General features: G+C 38.0%; 1 protein-coding gene across 50 annotated transcripts in view; it reads left to right on the top strand.

The window, feature by feature from the left end:
* The window catches only part of CLASP2 (cytoplasmic linker associated protein 2), a 146168-nt gene that overhangs the window by 56514 nt on the left and 74740 nt on the right, over positions 1-14914 (top strand). For 37 of the 50 annotated variants that reach the window (XM_048298077.1, XM_048298059.1, XM_048298041.1 and 34 more), the window contains exon 8: positions 1511-1657. In XM_048298077.1, coding sequence (XP_048154034.1) covers positions 1511-1657 — 147 coding nt within the window. Of the gene's footprint in view, positions 1-798; positions 1009-1494; positions 1658-14914 lie in introns of those variants that run through there. The other 13 variants (XM_048298364.1, XM_048298357.1, XM_048298348.1 and 10 more) reach the window with 2 other exon arrangements.

The following is a 14914-nucleotide window of genomic DNA, read 5'->3' as shown; positions in this document are numbered from 1 at the left end:
TCTTTGATCATGGAGATTCATTGGTGCAAAACAGCTTTTGGCAAATGCTAGAAAAATGTACTAACTATAGCAGCAGTGATCTTGGACACCTTAAATGCAGGGTGTTCTGACTCTGACGTTTGATGGTGCTGCAAACGCTGCTGGACAAAACCTTTCTTATACCCTTTAGTGCAAGCTTCTTTCCTCTGGGAGGCTACATTGTTAAATATAGTTGACATTTCACTGGGAGCAAGTTCTGAATAAGCGAAGGGTGAACAGTTAACCATTACAGAGATGATGAAGCTTTGCAATTAATTTTTTTTTCTTTTTTTTTTTTTTTTTTTTAACAAATGGCAGGTTTTAGTGCAGGTAATATGCTAAATTGGTCTTTCATTACTGTAGTGCAGCTGTGTCTCAGCCTCGCCCATTTTATTTATTATAGGAACCATAGTCTGGTATGTTTTCTGTGCTCAAGCTTATAGATAAATCCTTCTTCCATAAGTGGGTGGAGAAAACATTATGTTCTCCTGTTGGAACATGCTGGGGTTCTTCTAAGCCACAATATTTTGAATTGAGACTATTTAGTCACTAGAGATGAATTTCTTTCATGATTAAAAATACACAAACCTGAAATTACAGGAAAGAGGAGTGCAAGCCCTGGAATATTGTCTGCCTGTCTAATTTTCTTAACGAAGGATTGGAATAGTGGCAAATACTGTGTGTGGGAATGAATTTATTTGCATGGAGAATTTTCACCTTTTCCTCTGGCGTTGGCTCCCAGAAGATGATGTCACCTTGCAGCTCATTGGTTGTGCAGCACCTAGTGCAGGGAAGGGAGAGAAAGATGCCGGCACAAATCTCAGTGGTGGTGGATCTAGGGTGTTTGCGAGCAGATTTTGATGGAATCTTTGATTAGTATCAAGAATTTACTGCATGTGGCCATGTGAGGTGCTGGGTCCGTCCTAGGGTGAGGGGATTGAAGAGCTATCAGAGGAATGAGGCGACTGATCTGCAAGAGGATCTGTGATTGTAAGTTGAAAAATCTGGGTGGAAGGAAGGAGACAGGCAGTGCTAGTTAGACACATTGTGGGAGGATGTGTAGCAGAAAATGCATGCATGAGTGAAAGAAGGAAAAGGAGAAGCATTTTTCTTCGGTAGACTGGAATGATAAAAATTGTATTAAGGGCTTTCCTTTTGGGAAAATATTAAGAAATTATTAAAAAATTCAGTCTGTGCAGAGATATTTTTCCTTTGTGGGAATGGATGTGTAGGATTCATTTTTATGCTCAGTTTTACTGTGGTTAATTATGAAGGTAAAATAATATTTTATAAGAACTTGAGATGCAGAAAATGCTGTTTATCTCCCATTGTCATTTTACTCCTAGGTCAGAGACAGGACAAAGTGATAAATACTTGGTTTTATGTATGCATTTTGTGAATTTCTGTGAAATGTGAAGCAAAATAGTTGATTAGGAAATGAAAATACACCCGTTCTAATGGCTGTATTTTTATTTAATGTATCTTTTTCTAGACAAAAGCTTTGATGATGAAGAGTCAGTGGATGGAAATAGGCCATCATCAGCTGCTTCAGCCTTCAAGGTACCGGCACCTAAAAAGCCAGGAAATCCTTCAAACAGTGCAAGAAAGCCAGGATCAGCTGGTGGGCCTAAGGTTGGAGGTAATGTAAAGCTATTCAGATTCTAATCAGTGTTCCCAGAAACCTTGCCAGAGCAGGCACAAAACAGAGAACTTTGGAAGGTGATGTTTAATTCATGACTGCAGTATTTTTGCAGAGCTGAGAACAGTAAGGGACCCTGTTTTATGTAATTATTCATCTGTAAAGGTGTGTGCATGTCTGTCTTTGTGAGTGTACACTGAGCTTATAAAGGTCTTTCATATTATAAATAAAATTAACATCTGGAGATAGCATTTATGTTGGTAAAATGAATATATATATATAGAGAGAGGTGTCTCTGCTGGAATCCACAGTGCACTTATTGTATATGTAAATATCCTGTGAAATTCTGTAGTAGGTCTGTGTAGATGAAATTTTACTGAAGGTCTGCACTGTTTCACATGCTAGAAAGGATTAGCCATCACCCAGAGCCCTCAACAGAGGTGTATATTACATCTGGATGACTTTAGTTATTATTCCTTTAACTGTCAGTATTATGAAATTGGTTGTGAAAGGTAAAGAATGAGGGCCAAAACCCTCGCCAGGATTTTTTTGCATGGTATAACTTCAAAGCAGCGTGATGAGGAGTGCTTAGTAATTATGATCTTAGAGCAGGGAAATCCGCATTTTTTTAGGGCGGGGGTAGTCTAACAAAAGCAACTGTTTATTGCTAAAGAAGTGGCTGCCTTTTTGATGGTTCATTTACACATTCAGAAAAAATACATAATTCTGTGGAAATACACCATACATCAGGTACAAGGTTTTTATGAATAAGTGGTTCTTTTAGTAAGGGGTTTTTGTAAGAGTAAATGATTTTTTCATGTTCCTATTCATGTAATATTCCCATTTGTGATCTGCAAAGCAAGTATAAAATTTGGAAGAAGATACACATGGCAAACAAGCTGGCTTAAATATTTGCACATTGCTAAGATATTGTTAATGTTGTGACAATTTATTTGTTTTCAGTTGTGATCTTAAGAATTCCTAATAAATTGAAAAGATTTCCATAGGGCTGGATCAACACTGTCATAGTGTAACTGAGAATTGATAGCAATACATATCAGAATAGTATCAGAAGATACCACCTAAAAGACTCCATAAAGGAAATTCTTGTTAATATTTATTGTTGTTGTTATTATTGCACATAGTAAATATTATAAATAAGTAAATATAAATAACTAATTATAATATAATCTCTTTTAACCTGAAGCATGGTGGTTTTTGCATGCAAGACTAACATACATAGTACCAGAACTGAATGCTTAGTATTCCTATTTATTTCAGTATGGGCTTTTAATAATATTATAATATTTTATTAAATATAGATGGTTTTAATGTAATTTTCTTTTACATGTAGGCCACTTTGCATCCTCTGCAGTAAAAACATGGAGATACAAGAGCAGGTGAAGGGAGATAAGAACAGAATAACCACTCAACTGATTTTTCAGTTTATCTAAACATTCAGTAGTAAAGGAGATTAAACACAAGAAAATTATTACATTGTTTTTTCTCCTTTTCTTATATTGCCAAACTTTAAAAAAAATTAAAATTAGGCATGACAAAACCAGAGTACTTTGGTTATTCCTTGCTTTATACCATCTGCTTTCAACTCTGGAAAATATTGGGGCGTGTTTACATACCCATCTCTTTCCCTTCTTTTTTTATTCTGTAGGATGTCTGTAGCCAGAATTTTGAAAATTTAGGTTTAAATATTTATATAATATTTACAAATCTTGCATCTCCTAGCCTAATCAAGAACATTAGTGTAGATGCCAAATTTATTTCTTAAGCAATAAGGTCATAGTCTATTCCAGAAGTGAGGAGTTTCCTGTAATAATCTTCACATGAACAATGACACTAGGTCAGACAAGAGGTCTGGGCAGTCCACTGTCCCATCTGACAGTGGTCAGAAATGGCTGCTAGAGACATGTACATGAGCAGGACAAGTGTCTAGAGGCACCCTGTCATTGAAGGATAAAATGCTGGGTTTAGAAAGCTTTATTCCACAGAGAACCATGGTCTTCAAAGAGTCCAGTTAGAGCATCCTATTCTGCTTATCTAGAGACTTCATTGATCTTTATGACTACAACAAAATCTTGATGCTCTTTCACATCCAGTTTCTGTAGGATCTACTTTGCAGGTGCCTAAAGGACACCTGAGATTTTTCTCCCTCAAATTTGCCTCAAAATTGCCATCTCTGTGGAGTAAATTTATAGTTCTGGAAGTGTAGTAAGGCTCTGCTGTATCCTACAGTCCCAAATCCTTGTGCTCACCACTGCATTCCAAGTCAGTAGTCAGTGGGCGTGCCATTTCTCGCCTTTTCCTCATAAGCACTGGATGGATATTTCGGGCTTTCACTGCTCACCTCGTGCTTCTGCCACCTGTTGGTCCTGCTTGTCCCTTTTCTCTGACTCTCAAATATCCATGAATCCATATTCAGAAGTAGTAGTTCAGCCTTGGAGGACGAACTAGCAGCAGCTCCTTTAAGTGTGGTGCTTTTTATTTCCCTTTCACAAAAATCTCCAAAGTCATGTAAGTGACCTGCAGTTGAAGCAAGTCTTTCACTGCAGTTTCTTCTCTTCAGACTTCTGTGACCAGGCAGAATTTAGTGCAGATAGAAATTGTGTTGAGCATAGGCTGAGGTTACTGCAAGTTCCATTCATTTAAACTGCCTTTTATATCCCAGAGATCCTTTACCTATGTTGCTTGACAGAGGTATTTTCCTATGAGTTGTAGGTGACAAAGTACAGCTTTTTCCTGGGTCCAGGAAGGATTTGAGGCTACTCGGTCTTGAGGCTAAGAAAATTGAACTCCTTAGCCATGCTGCTGGCTTTCTTATCTGCTGACACCTGCTGAATTATACCTCAGATGCCTGTGTGCTTGACTTTCCATTATATACATCTTGGAGATGCTTTTTATTGAAGAAATGGGCAATTCCACCACTGCCTGGATATGCTGTTCAAGTGAAAGGACCCATCTGATATTCAGAAAAAGAATTTTTCACTGTTCTGGGCATTTTCCTTTTAATGTAGGAAATGTACTTTGGTGGCACTGGAAGTGCGACATCATTGTCCAGGAAGGCAGGTGAAACAGGTATTTATATGAGCAATTGCAGTGTCCTACTCAGCCTGGAATTCTCTCTCCTTGTGCTGGGAATGACTGTGCCAGACATTTTCGTATTGGCAGTAGGGATGGGAAGGCTTGTAGAACTTGTGGATTTGCTAACAGGCGTGATCAAGCCAACTAAAGACAGCTTGCCAGAAAAGTACCGGATCAGGCAGCCACAGTGGTTTACTGCCTTGGGAGTAAAGAATCCAGCAGGCTGTTTCTCCTCTGACTTCTCTGCTTGGAGATGTTCAGAAGTTGAGCTTCTTGCTGGTGGTGAATGAGAAGTGATACATCTTCCACTTAATGAGGCAATGCTTTGTTTGGCATATTTCTTATTCCATGGTCAATACACCTCCCCAAGTTAGACCTCTGCCAAGAAGCACACAGCTGATCTGCGTACTTCTGATAATATGCTCTCAGCTCGAGCCTCTGGAAATGCCTCTTTGCTCTAAAGCCTTCTTTAGAGCACTCTGTGTTCTGCCCTTGCAGAAATGGATACTTGGGGGCTTTTTCTTGGCAGCATGGCAGAAGCAGCTTTTTAATTGTGAGGGACACCATAATTTACAGTAGAAAAGGACTTGAGTATGTCAGCCAAATGAGCTATATTCCTGTCCCTGTGCTGTTCAAGATCTCTTATAGGTCTTTGGCAAGTTCTCTTGCAAATGTGAGAGCCCTGTTGCAAGTCTTCTAGGGAATTGCCTGCTTGTATACCATTTGGAAGCTTTATGTAATCTAGGTGTTAGTAGGAAACCTCAGGCTGCCTCAACAAGACGTCTGGCATCCTCTCTTTTCCCAAAATGTCAATTTAGGTCAGTAGCCTTTAAAATAGATTAAATGTAGAAATGGTGATTCCTCAAAAGAGCCATGTGGCCTTTGGAAGAAATGCTTACTCATGAAACCTAATCATGACAGAAGTTCGTGTTAACTTTCCATTGTATTTTTAATGAGAAACTCTGTGGGGCTGGAGCATTAATCTTAGTGTTGTAATTTGAAACAAGGTAGACTTCATACTTTTTGCAGTGTTTTCAGGAGGAAGATAATGCATGGTGTATTTTAATCTATAGTTCATTGGCTTTTTAAAATCTTTAGTACATTGGCGGGCTGGCGTTATTATGTATTGCTTACTGTTTCACACTGACAACATTGTTACACTTTTTGAAACAACCTCTCTGTAGAAATCAAGTAACTGAACCAGGTGAAGAGTTTGGCAAAAGAAGGCTGTGAGGACTATAGTAACACCATACATGAAGGAACTGCAGGAAGCTGTCCCCAGCTTCAGGACATTTTCAGTTATGTTTTTGTAGCTGTCATTACGCCTTTTTCCCCTTCTCAATAACAGACATACAGCTCTTTGTTGAAAAGTATTAAAATGGTGCTTATTTGCTTTTTTTTTGGCTCAATTTCCTAGCAGAAGACATTTTACAGCCTTTAGAGGCTCAAGTAGGAAAAAATTTAACTGGAAAGGCTCTGCATAAAACAAATGTGAGACTGAAAGGTGAAATCTCAGCCAGCTGGAGTTAACCTCATTAAAACTACATGCTGTAGTTAAGAAACATTCGTGTTAAAAGGGCTTCAATAAATGTGAAACTGTAAATACACATTGTTAGCGAATGGTCTTGAAACAAGATTAGACTCATGCTCACTGTATCGATTGTCTCTAGATTCAAGAGAGTTCTGTGTTCACTTTAGAAAAAAAAAAAGGATTCATAATAATGCCCAAAAGGTTTTTTTTTAAATTCTGAATTCTGCAGAAAATAAGTTTGTGAATGTTTTCTCTATTATTTTTATTAGCCCTCATTAAGTGATTTCCAAAGTGCTGTATTTGTTGTGTAAAATAAACTAGGATTTTTTTGTTTTCCTTGTTCTACATTGGGCCCTTGTATGACATGAAACTGTTCTGAGGTAATACTAGTCAGCAGAACACCCCCAACATTCTGTGGCACTTTGTTTTATTTTTGATTTCCAGGTTGTAGTGAAATTCAAGGATTTTTCTTCAACATCCCAACTAAAAAGTCTTTTCTGTTGATCTGAGCAGCCTTTGAGATTAGCCTTGGGTATGAGAGTCTGAATCAGAGAATTTGCTACAGAATGCCTGTTTGCTTCCTTCTCCCCACACTTAATGTCAATTAACTTCCATCCCAAGAGATCCTTGCCCGTGGAATTGCTGGGTTGCAATCCTGTAGTCATGAACTGCAGCTATTTTAATCTAATCCAGAGTTCAGGGAAGTAGGAGGACATTCAACTGTCCGTGTCCTCTGAGAGTTATTGGATTTTGTTGTTGTTATTCCCCTGAATGGCACTTGAGGTTAAGGTTCCCTTGCATATGATCAGTGCTCTGTTTTCCTTGACCATTATAAGTGCAATAAATGTGCAATCACTGGCATTTCCATTCCTGTAGCAAATACCTTCCTTTGCAGCTCTCTTCAGCAGGGGGATTGAAAAATCCACCTTAATGAAGGATCTGAATGAAAACAAACATGATAAATTATGTGTGTATATATATGTGTACACACTTATACATATACCTTCAGAAAATATGTATATGTGTCCATAACACTGTTCATTAGTCTCTCTGTTTTCTGTGTGTCATCCAGGTGATAGTTCATACTACCCTATTTTTCACTTAATTTCTAGAAGTTTCAATTAGATTGTACAATTCATTATATTGGTATAAGCATGATACTATATAGACAGTCTTCTCTCAAAAGGCTCATAGTTTAGAAGTCAGCTTATAAATGGATAAAATAGGGAGAGAGTAACAGTGGAGCACAAATGAAGAGGTCTGGAGATAAAAGCACACCACAATACGTAGCCTAGCCTGCTTATGACATCTCTGCCTGGGGTTCTAGTCCCAGACATCTTACTGGCGATCGTGGTTGTACCAGACAGTGATGAGAATAAGGAAGACAACCCAGCCCTTGTTTAGCGGCTGACAATGAGTACTGATTTTTTCAAGCAGTAGGAAGGGGAAGCAATTTGGTTATATTTTCATGTGGGTTAATCTAGAAGGAAAAAGAGGAAGGAGGGAGGAGGAAGATGGACTGAAATCAGCTGACTCTGCCACTTGGAGTTCTTATGGACTGTGACCGTGTTGAAGAGTAAGCAAAGATGACCATTCCAAAGTGTTCCTGCATTGCGGCTTTGCGGAGTAGCAGGTGTGATTCCTCTTCGTAGGGTGGTGTGTTCGTGTGTGGGAGAAGAGTCTAAAAATCTGTTTCATCTCTTTTGACAGTTGTATATGCTTTCACGCAGAGAAGCAGGGAATGCAAATTATTTCCGTAATATAAGTATTTGCACCTATGTTGGAAATGTTTTTTGGAACATATAAATTAAATGTTCTTTAAAAGATAAGAGAAAAAAAAACACATTAAACTCAAGTTACTTTGACCTTCTGTCTTGCCCTAGTGAACTTTTAGAAGTAAAAGATAAACATGTGCTTTCTAGGACATGTAAAAATGGTAATTGTGTAGTTTGTGATGACAGGTGATGTGAATTGTTGTTAATAAAGTATCTGTTTAAATTGTTCCAGAATGGGCACTGACAACCGTAGTGAAAATTCTCTATTACTGAAACTATTACATCACACTATCTCAAATCATTCTGTTTTGACATCTGAATTACAGATGATACAAATCAATTGTTTGTGTTCCTGGTTGTTCTCAGTAATTTCTGTGATGTACATTAATTAGTGCAATTTTCCCCATTCAAGTGTAAAACTAGGAACAAATTAAAGTAAAATATAAATAGGTTATTAGGAAGTTACCTTAGAAACCCAAAATAATACTAATGCTATCATGTTCATAAAAATAGCATAACTTCAAAACTCACCTGTTGAAACTGGACAAATGGGCCAGAGTCTCAAATGTATGTCCTTTTAATTATTTATGAAAACTGAGTGCCAAGAGAGAAAAGAAATACACGAGTGCTTTGAAAGATTACCATGGGAGCGTGAACATTGTGCATGAGTTGAAAGATGACTGCATGAGCTTCCAGTTGAGTAGAAACCAACGTTAATCAATTTGAGATAAGCCTAAAAAGTCAGGCATCTGTATTCTTGCTGCTCATGGAACTGCTTGTATTCCTTCACATCCAGGGTTTGGTCTTACCTAATGTATGCTGTCCAAACCTTGTACTAAGTTAATTACACTGTTAATTTCTTTGTTTTATAATTTTCTTATTTACTTGTGCTTGGTAAATATTTATTAATTGAATATCTGTGAAGAGGTAGTATTATTAATCTTTTGTACCTGTGAAATGGTGTACAAAGGAATTGAGGCTAAACTTGTTGAAACTATGCATTCAGTGTTAAGGATCAGCTTCAAACATTACTGACTAACTTTCTTGGAGCATGTAATATTCAATACATAATTCCAAAGGAATTTGCATGCTCAAGAGCAGCTTCAAGTTTTACAGTGTGTATGCTGGTGCCGTCATCTTCAGTCCACATAAGAATTATTTTGTGCTTCCTCTTAGTACAGGAGTCCTGTATTTGTACCTGACTAACATGTCACACCTCAAGGCTTGAGATGTGCTATCCTGATAGTTGAAACCCTGGCACCACTTTCTTCCTTGTAAGCACAGCTCACTCCTAATTTCTGCTTGTCCCTCCTGCTGCTGTTCTTTCGTGGGGTGTATAATTGTATGGAGGGATCTGCTTAGCATCTCAGTCCTCAGAGACAGCACACCGGGTGGAAACTTCTGTTCATGAGCATGTCTGTGGCATGTAGGAGGAATGTTTTAATGGAACAGGCGCAGTACAGGTGGGCTCTCTTGGGAAGTTCTCTAACCACATCTGCCAAGTTTCTAACATAGGCAGGTAAAGTAAGGAATACAAGGTATCGTAAAGGTATTTTAAGATATTATGCTGTTTTGTTCAGTTTATGCTGCTGTTTCAGCTTGAATGACTTTCTGGGTGCCTCAGGGACAATGACTTTTGGCATTGGAGGAAGTGGGGTGAACACTTCAGGTCAGAATGAATGTCAGTCACTGGGGCTGAACATGACAGAATTCATCTGTCAGTTTCCTTAAAGCGGGCTTTCTGGTGAATGCTTTTCTACTCTGCTTAGTCACTTGAATTGTTTTCTAAGCTGGTTAAAAAAACCAGGAAGGCTTTGCCAGTCCAGATTCTGGGGAAAAAAATAAAAGGCTCATTTGGGTTTAGTATTGTATCTGATGGTTTAAAAACACATTTCTGAAATTTATTTCAAAAACTCTGGTGGCTTGTGTTGGGACAACTGAACAACTACTGATATTAATTGTCTGCCTGGGTGTCTTTGTCAAAGGCAGTTCAGCTTAAGTCAATGGCATTTTAGGCTAGATTACTGCATCATCAACTGCAGTGGCCCATGAGACTGGTACAGGTTCCTTTTGCTGTTCCTCTCCCTCTCCTGTTCCCCTATATGCAGGTAATAACTACCATCAGACGAATGTGTTGAGCAACCCAATAAGGTAATCTCCCAATGAACTTTTATTTGTGAGGTTTCTCTGGTAGACAAGGTGTGTGCTTGCAAAAGTTTATAGTAACAGAGAGGTTTTGGAGGATGGGGAGTTACTTGTTTGCAGGTGCAATTTTTTTCTTCAGGAAATGGACACAAGGCAGCTGAAATTCAGTTGATGAAAACTTTTATCTAAGCCAGGATCTCTGCAGCTCTTCATGGTTTGGTCTTCCCCGAAATTTTATTGGCAGAGGTGTGGCAATTAGCAGCATGATCTGTTTCTTAACTTGTATAGCAAAGCCAGTAAGTGATGCTAACAGTAAAAGTTACTTAAATTAGCATAATTTAATATAAGTCTAATTGTATCCATCCTGTAGAATTTACCAGTGTAACTATGTGAAAGTATGTGGCTTGTTTAAAAAAAAACTTGTCTAATGTTGATCAAAGTGTTTTTTACTGGAGCAACTGCTGCTTCTTTGTTGCTCTCAAATGTTTTCCTAACTTAAACAGGCAAGCTGAAGGCATCTATACTAAGTGACTCTCAATCACCCAATGATGAAAGAACACCTTTGTGCTTCATACAGATACTTGAGACTGAAGCATAGTTATTTGCTTCTTTCAGGGGAGGTGTTTATTCAAGTTTGTCAGTTGAAGTCCACAGATCAGTTTTTCAAACATCGAAATAAGAACATTTAGAATGTTAGAATCTGTTAATATATCAAGATCTCTATGCACAGTATATCAAGTAGCTTTAGATAGCTCGGTAGTTTAAAATGCCAAGGGAATTTTCAAAACTTCTCAATCTCCAGCCAATTTTCCGAACATTTGGTTCCTGTTTTACAGAAGGAGACTTATGTAAAGTGCGTATGAAAAGATGCTAGACTAGACTATTTTAGTAATTTTATGATACCTGGAAAGATAGAGACTCCTTACTGAGCTACTGAGATTGAAATCAGTCTATACAGGAGGGCATTATCAGAGTCATTGTCTTAAAAGTCACCTATGCCATCTCAGAGGTGGTAATTCAGATTGTGAAGTGCTGGAAATTTCCTTCCCTGGCCCCTGACAGATACCACTTTAAAAGTAAGTAATAAGGCCTGACCCAAGGATAAACAAGTAGATTTTGCAAAGACTGAGAGCTACAGAAAATTCAGGAAAAATGCCAGTTACAGAGACTAACAGACAGCAGAATGTACATTCAAGGAAAGAATTAGATATGACCTTTGCAACATCTGCCCACTAGGGCTGGGAACAGAATGTGGTTATTATTGCAAGTACCATGCTGAAGAAACAATTAGGTTTTGTGTCTTCATCAGTGGTAGGGTTGTTGTGATCTATTATTTATAGCTTGTGTGTGTACATTTGCTTGTTTGTTTTTGTTTGGTATCAGCACTGTCCTTAGATCCAGTGTCTTGTGATAGAGGTTGTCCATTTCACTATGTAGCTTTTGCAGTTGTCCTTCCTTGAGTTCCTTTTATTTATGTATTGCTCTATTCCCCTCAGCCTATACTTAGACTTTCAGCAGCTGTACTTTCTAAGCTGCCTGGGCTGATTTCCTTCCCTGTCTTCTCTAACTCATTTGTATCCTGAGTCAGCCACTGGATTGTGCTGCCTTGGTGTTTGTATGGCCCAGAGTGAGGCAGACTAGGGAACTTGCTCACTGAAACTATTCATCTTGGCCAGTTTATTTATTCTCGGTTTAGCCCCTCCCTGTTGTGACTTAGTGCTCAGCTGTACCAGTGCTAGAATGAGAGAGGTCAGTAGGAGTGAGTGTGAGTTGCCAGTTAACCTATTCTATGAAAAGCTGAGTAAGTACTTGAGCTTATCCTGTCCATTTATCCCACGCAGAGCTGAAGCTGCTGTCTGTTCCTGATTTACAGCTGATTGTTTATTAACCCACAAAGCCAAAAGGGTAACAGTAGTTTTTTCTTTGAGAATGATCTGTATCTTTTGCTTCGGTCTCTGATAGATAAGAAATGAAGCTTTTGAATTAGCTGAGACAAAGATGTAGTTTTTTGTTGTCCTTCAGAAAAAATAATTGTAATCCTCCTCATTTTACTGCATGCAGTTAGAGATTTCTGAGGGATAAAAGACATCTGAGAAAGAGTATCCCTTCCAAAGTTTACTAATGTTAAATTGTGATGCATGTTGTATCAGAAAGTAGTTAAAATTTTTTAGGGAAACATTTTGAGAAAAGACTTTAGGAACAAAAAGTGAAACAAAGTTGTAGAGTTTTTGTTACTCCTGAGTTTCTGTACCAGCTTTGAAATTCCCTTTTTTCACAGGGAAATTTTTTGTTGTGAAATTTCTGTCAAAAGACCTATAAAAGTAGAAAAAAATGAATTTGACTAGTGCTTTGATATGCCTGCTACCAAATACAAATCAAGCAAATTTTTGTACTTTTAGGCCAGCACTTGTGTACTTTATTAAGTTAGGCATGCTTTGAATAAACAGTTCTCTGTTTCAAAACAGAAATACAAGTCCAAAATCACGTTCAGCATCTTTATTTTCCCATATAGTGTTATCCCATTGTTTTGTCATCCCATGATGTACAGATTTGTAGATACTACTGGGGAGAGCATCAAGGCAGTAGAGCAAGTGAGCATTCCAAAGTTGTGATATATTGGAAAGATTTCAAGTGTTTCAGTCTGAAGAGGGGAAGAACTCAACCACAGGAATTAACTCCTGGGTGAAAAAATTGGTTTCACAAAAGGCTGGGTAATTCCCTTGCTTGCAGACAAGTACCCTTTCTGGTGTTGAGTTATTCTCAGTGCTGAACTCAGCCTTTGACTGGAATAAACCTTCTTCCAAAAAAAGACTCCTAGGGCCTTGCAAAATGTTGGAAATCCTTAAATTTAACTCATGAAAGTGTCATCTCTGTTAGCAGTCTGCAGGAAGTGAGGGGTTTATTTTCTTTGCCTCCATTTCCAGACTCATTGAACTTCAGTTTAAAAACAACAAACCTGAAGACACACACAAAAAAGAGAAACCTATCACAGCCCCCTACAACTCCACTGTAAAACTGAGAGGGGGTTCTGCTGCCATGATTTGCTTCCATATCAAGTCCATCTGTTATGTTTGGTATATTCTCACCAGCTTCCTGAAGTGGAACTGGGACTTCCAGGGCTCTCTGTGAGTCTGTCTAACTAGAAGGCTTGAAGGATAAGAATAAGTAAAGGTTATGAATGAAAGCTAACAAACACTATATATAGATAGATGTTTTGTGTGTATTTTTCTTCCTCTCCTTGAGAGAATTTTTTCTTCTGGGTCTCAGCTGAAACAAGCTCAGTTGGATTCAAGTCCAAAGACAGAGTAATGTAATTACTCAGTTGATGAGGCTCTGGATGTTAGCTATGTGCTGAGCACATAAAGATGTTAAAAATGCAGTGGGCTTAAAGCCCCCTAGAATTGTTTATAATGTTCTTGTCTTTAGGAATGCAGTAGCTGAACTTGTCCATATTTGGTCAAAGGACTGTGTGTTCCGTGGGGAGCCTTGAACATGCACTACTCAGTCGAAGGAATTAATAGTAGAGGGAGATCTAAGAAATTTGTAATCACAAGCTTGGTCTGAGAAGGTAAGCAACACCAGCAGCAAAACAGCTTATATGTGTGCTCTGTCAGATATATCAGTTTTGGGTCTGGAGGTAGCGCTGTCTGAATTGAGAATTTAGTAAAGCTCTAGTGTTGCTTTTGTGGAGGAGAGTCACAGAAGCCTTACAGAAGCATGAGAGATTCTTTGAAGGCATCTGCATGTGCATGACTGTTATGTATCTTGTTAGCATAGTAAAATACTTTCTCCTGAATTGGGAAACAGCAGGTGGAGTTCTGTCATTTTTTGACTGTCTCTACAGAAACAGTGACTTGTTAAACCGAATTGGTAAACATACCTACAGAGAGATTGGAAAGGGAAGGGAAAAATTGAACAGTATTTTTCCTCCTCGGGCAGTGTGGACTTCTGACTTCTATACTATATGAAGTTACTTCATACTTTGTTCCGGTATACATATGTGATCATACAGTTGAGAAGGAGAAAAATCAGTGAACTAGAAGTGAAATGTGGTTTACAGATAACTTTGAAAAAGTGTCACCTGCCAAAAATCTCACATAATTTTTTTTTTTTTTTTACCAGTCAATGAGGTAATAAAACAATTTTCGGAGAGTATTAGTTTAAAAGACAGGTTGTTTGTAGATGTGAACTAGTTGTTGAAACTAGGGAAGATGGAAAGTTCTCTGTGTCTGGACTGTGTCAAATGGATTTTAAATATAGTCTGTCCCTTCTCTTTCTCTTTTTGAAGTAAAAAATTGTTATTCCTTAGATAAAGGATTTTCTCTTACTGCTCAGGATGCATTACTAGATGATGATTAGGTGCTAGAAATATCTGTCATATAGTCCATGCTGTTTCCTAATTTTAAGTGCAGTATTTTAAGGCAGACTAAAGATGACAGCATCTACTTACTTAGCAAAGGCAACTTCATCTCCTTTTAATTTTTTTCTCTGTGGTGTACAGGAGTGAGCTAGGAATACTTGAAATCCAAACATTTTTCTATATTTTTTGTGTTCATGGCCTATATGTGTCAATTCGTAATGTTTCTGTAGTTTGTTCCCTAGGAAAAAAAAAAATTGATAAGTAAAGGATGGGAATGCAAAGTACTTTTATCCTGCTTTAACACAGGTGTTTGCGTATTTATGTAACTGGATAATAATACAGGACTTATA

The sequence above is a fragment of the Corvus hawaiiensis genome, chromosome 1 (assembly GCF_020740725.1).
Source record: "Corvus hawaiiensis isolate bCorHaw1 chromosome 1, bCorHaw1.pri.cur, whole genome shotgun sequence".
NCBI classification, from domain to species: domain Eukaryota; kingdom Metazoa; phylum Chordata; class Aves; order Passeriformes; family Corvidae; genus Corvus; species Corvus hawaiiensis.
The sequence above is the reverse complement of the archived record's forward strand: the minus strand, read 5'-3'. Positions and strand labels throughout refer to the sequence as shown.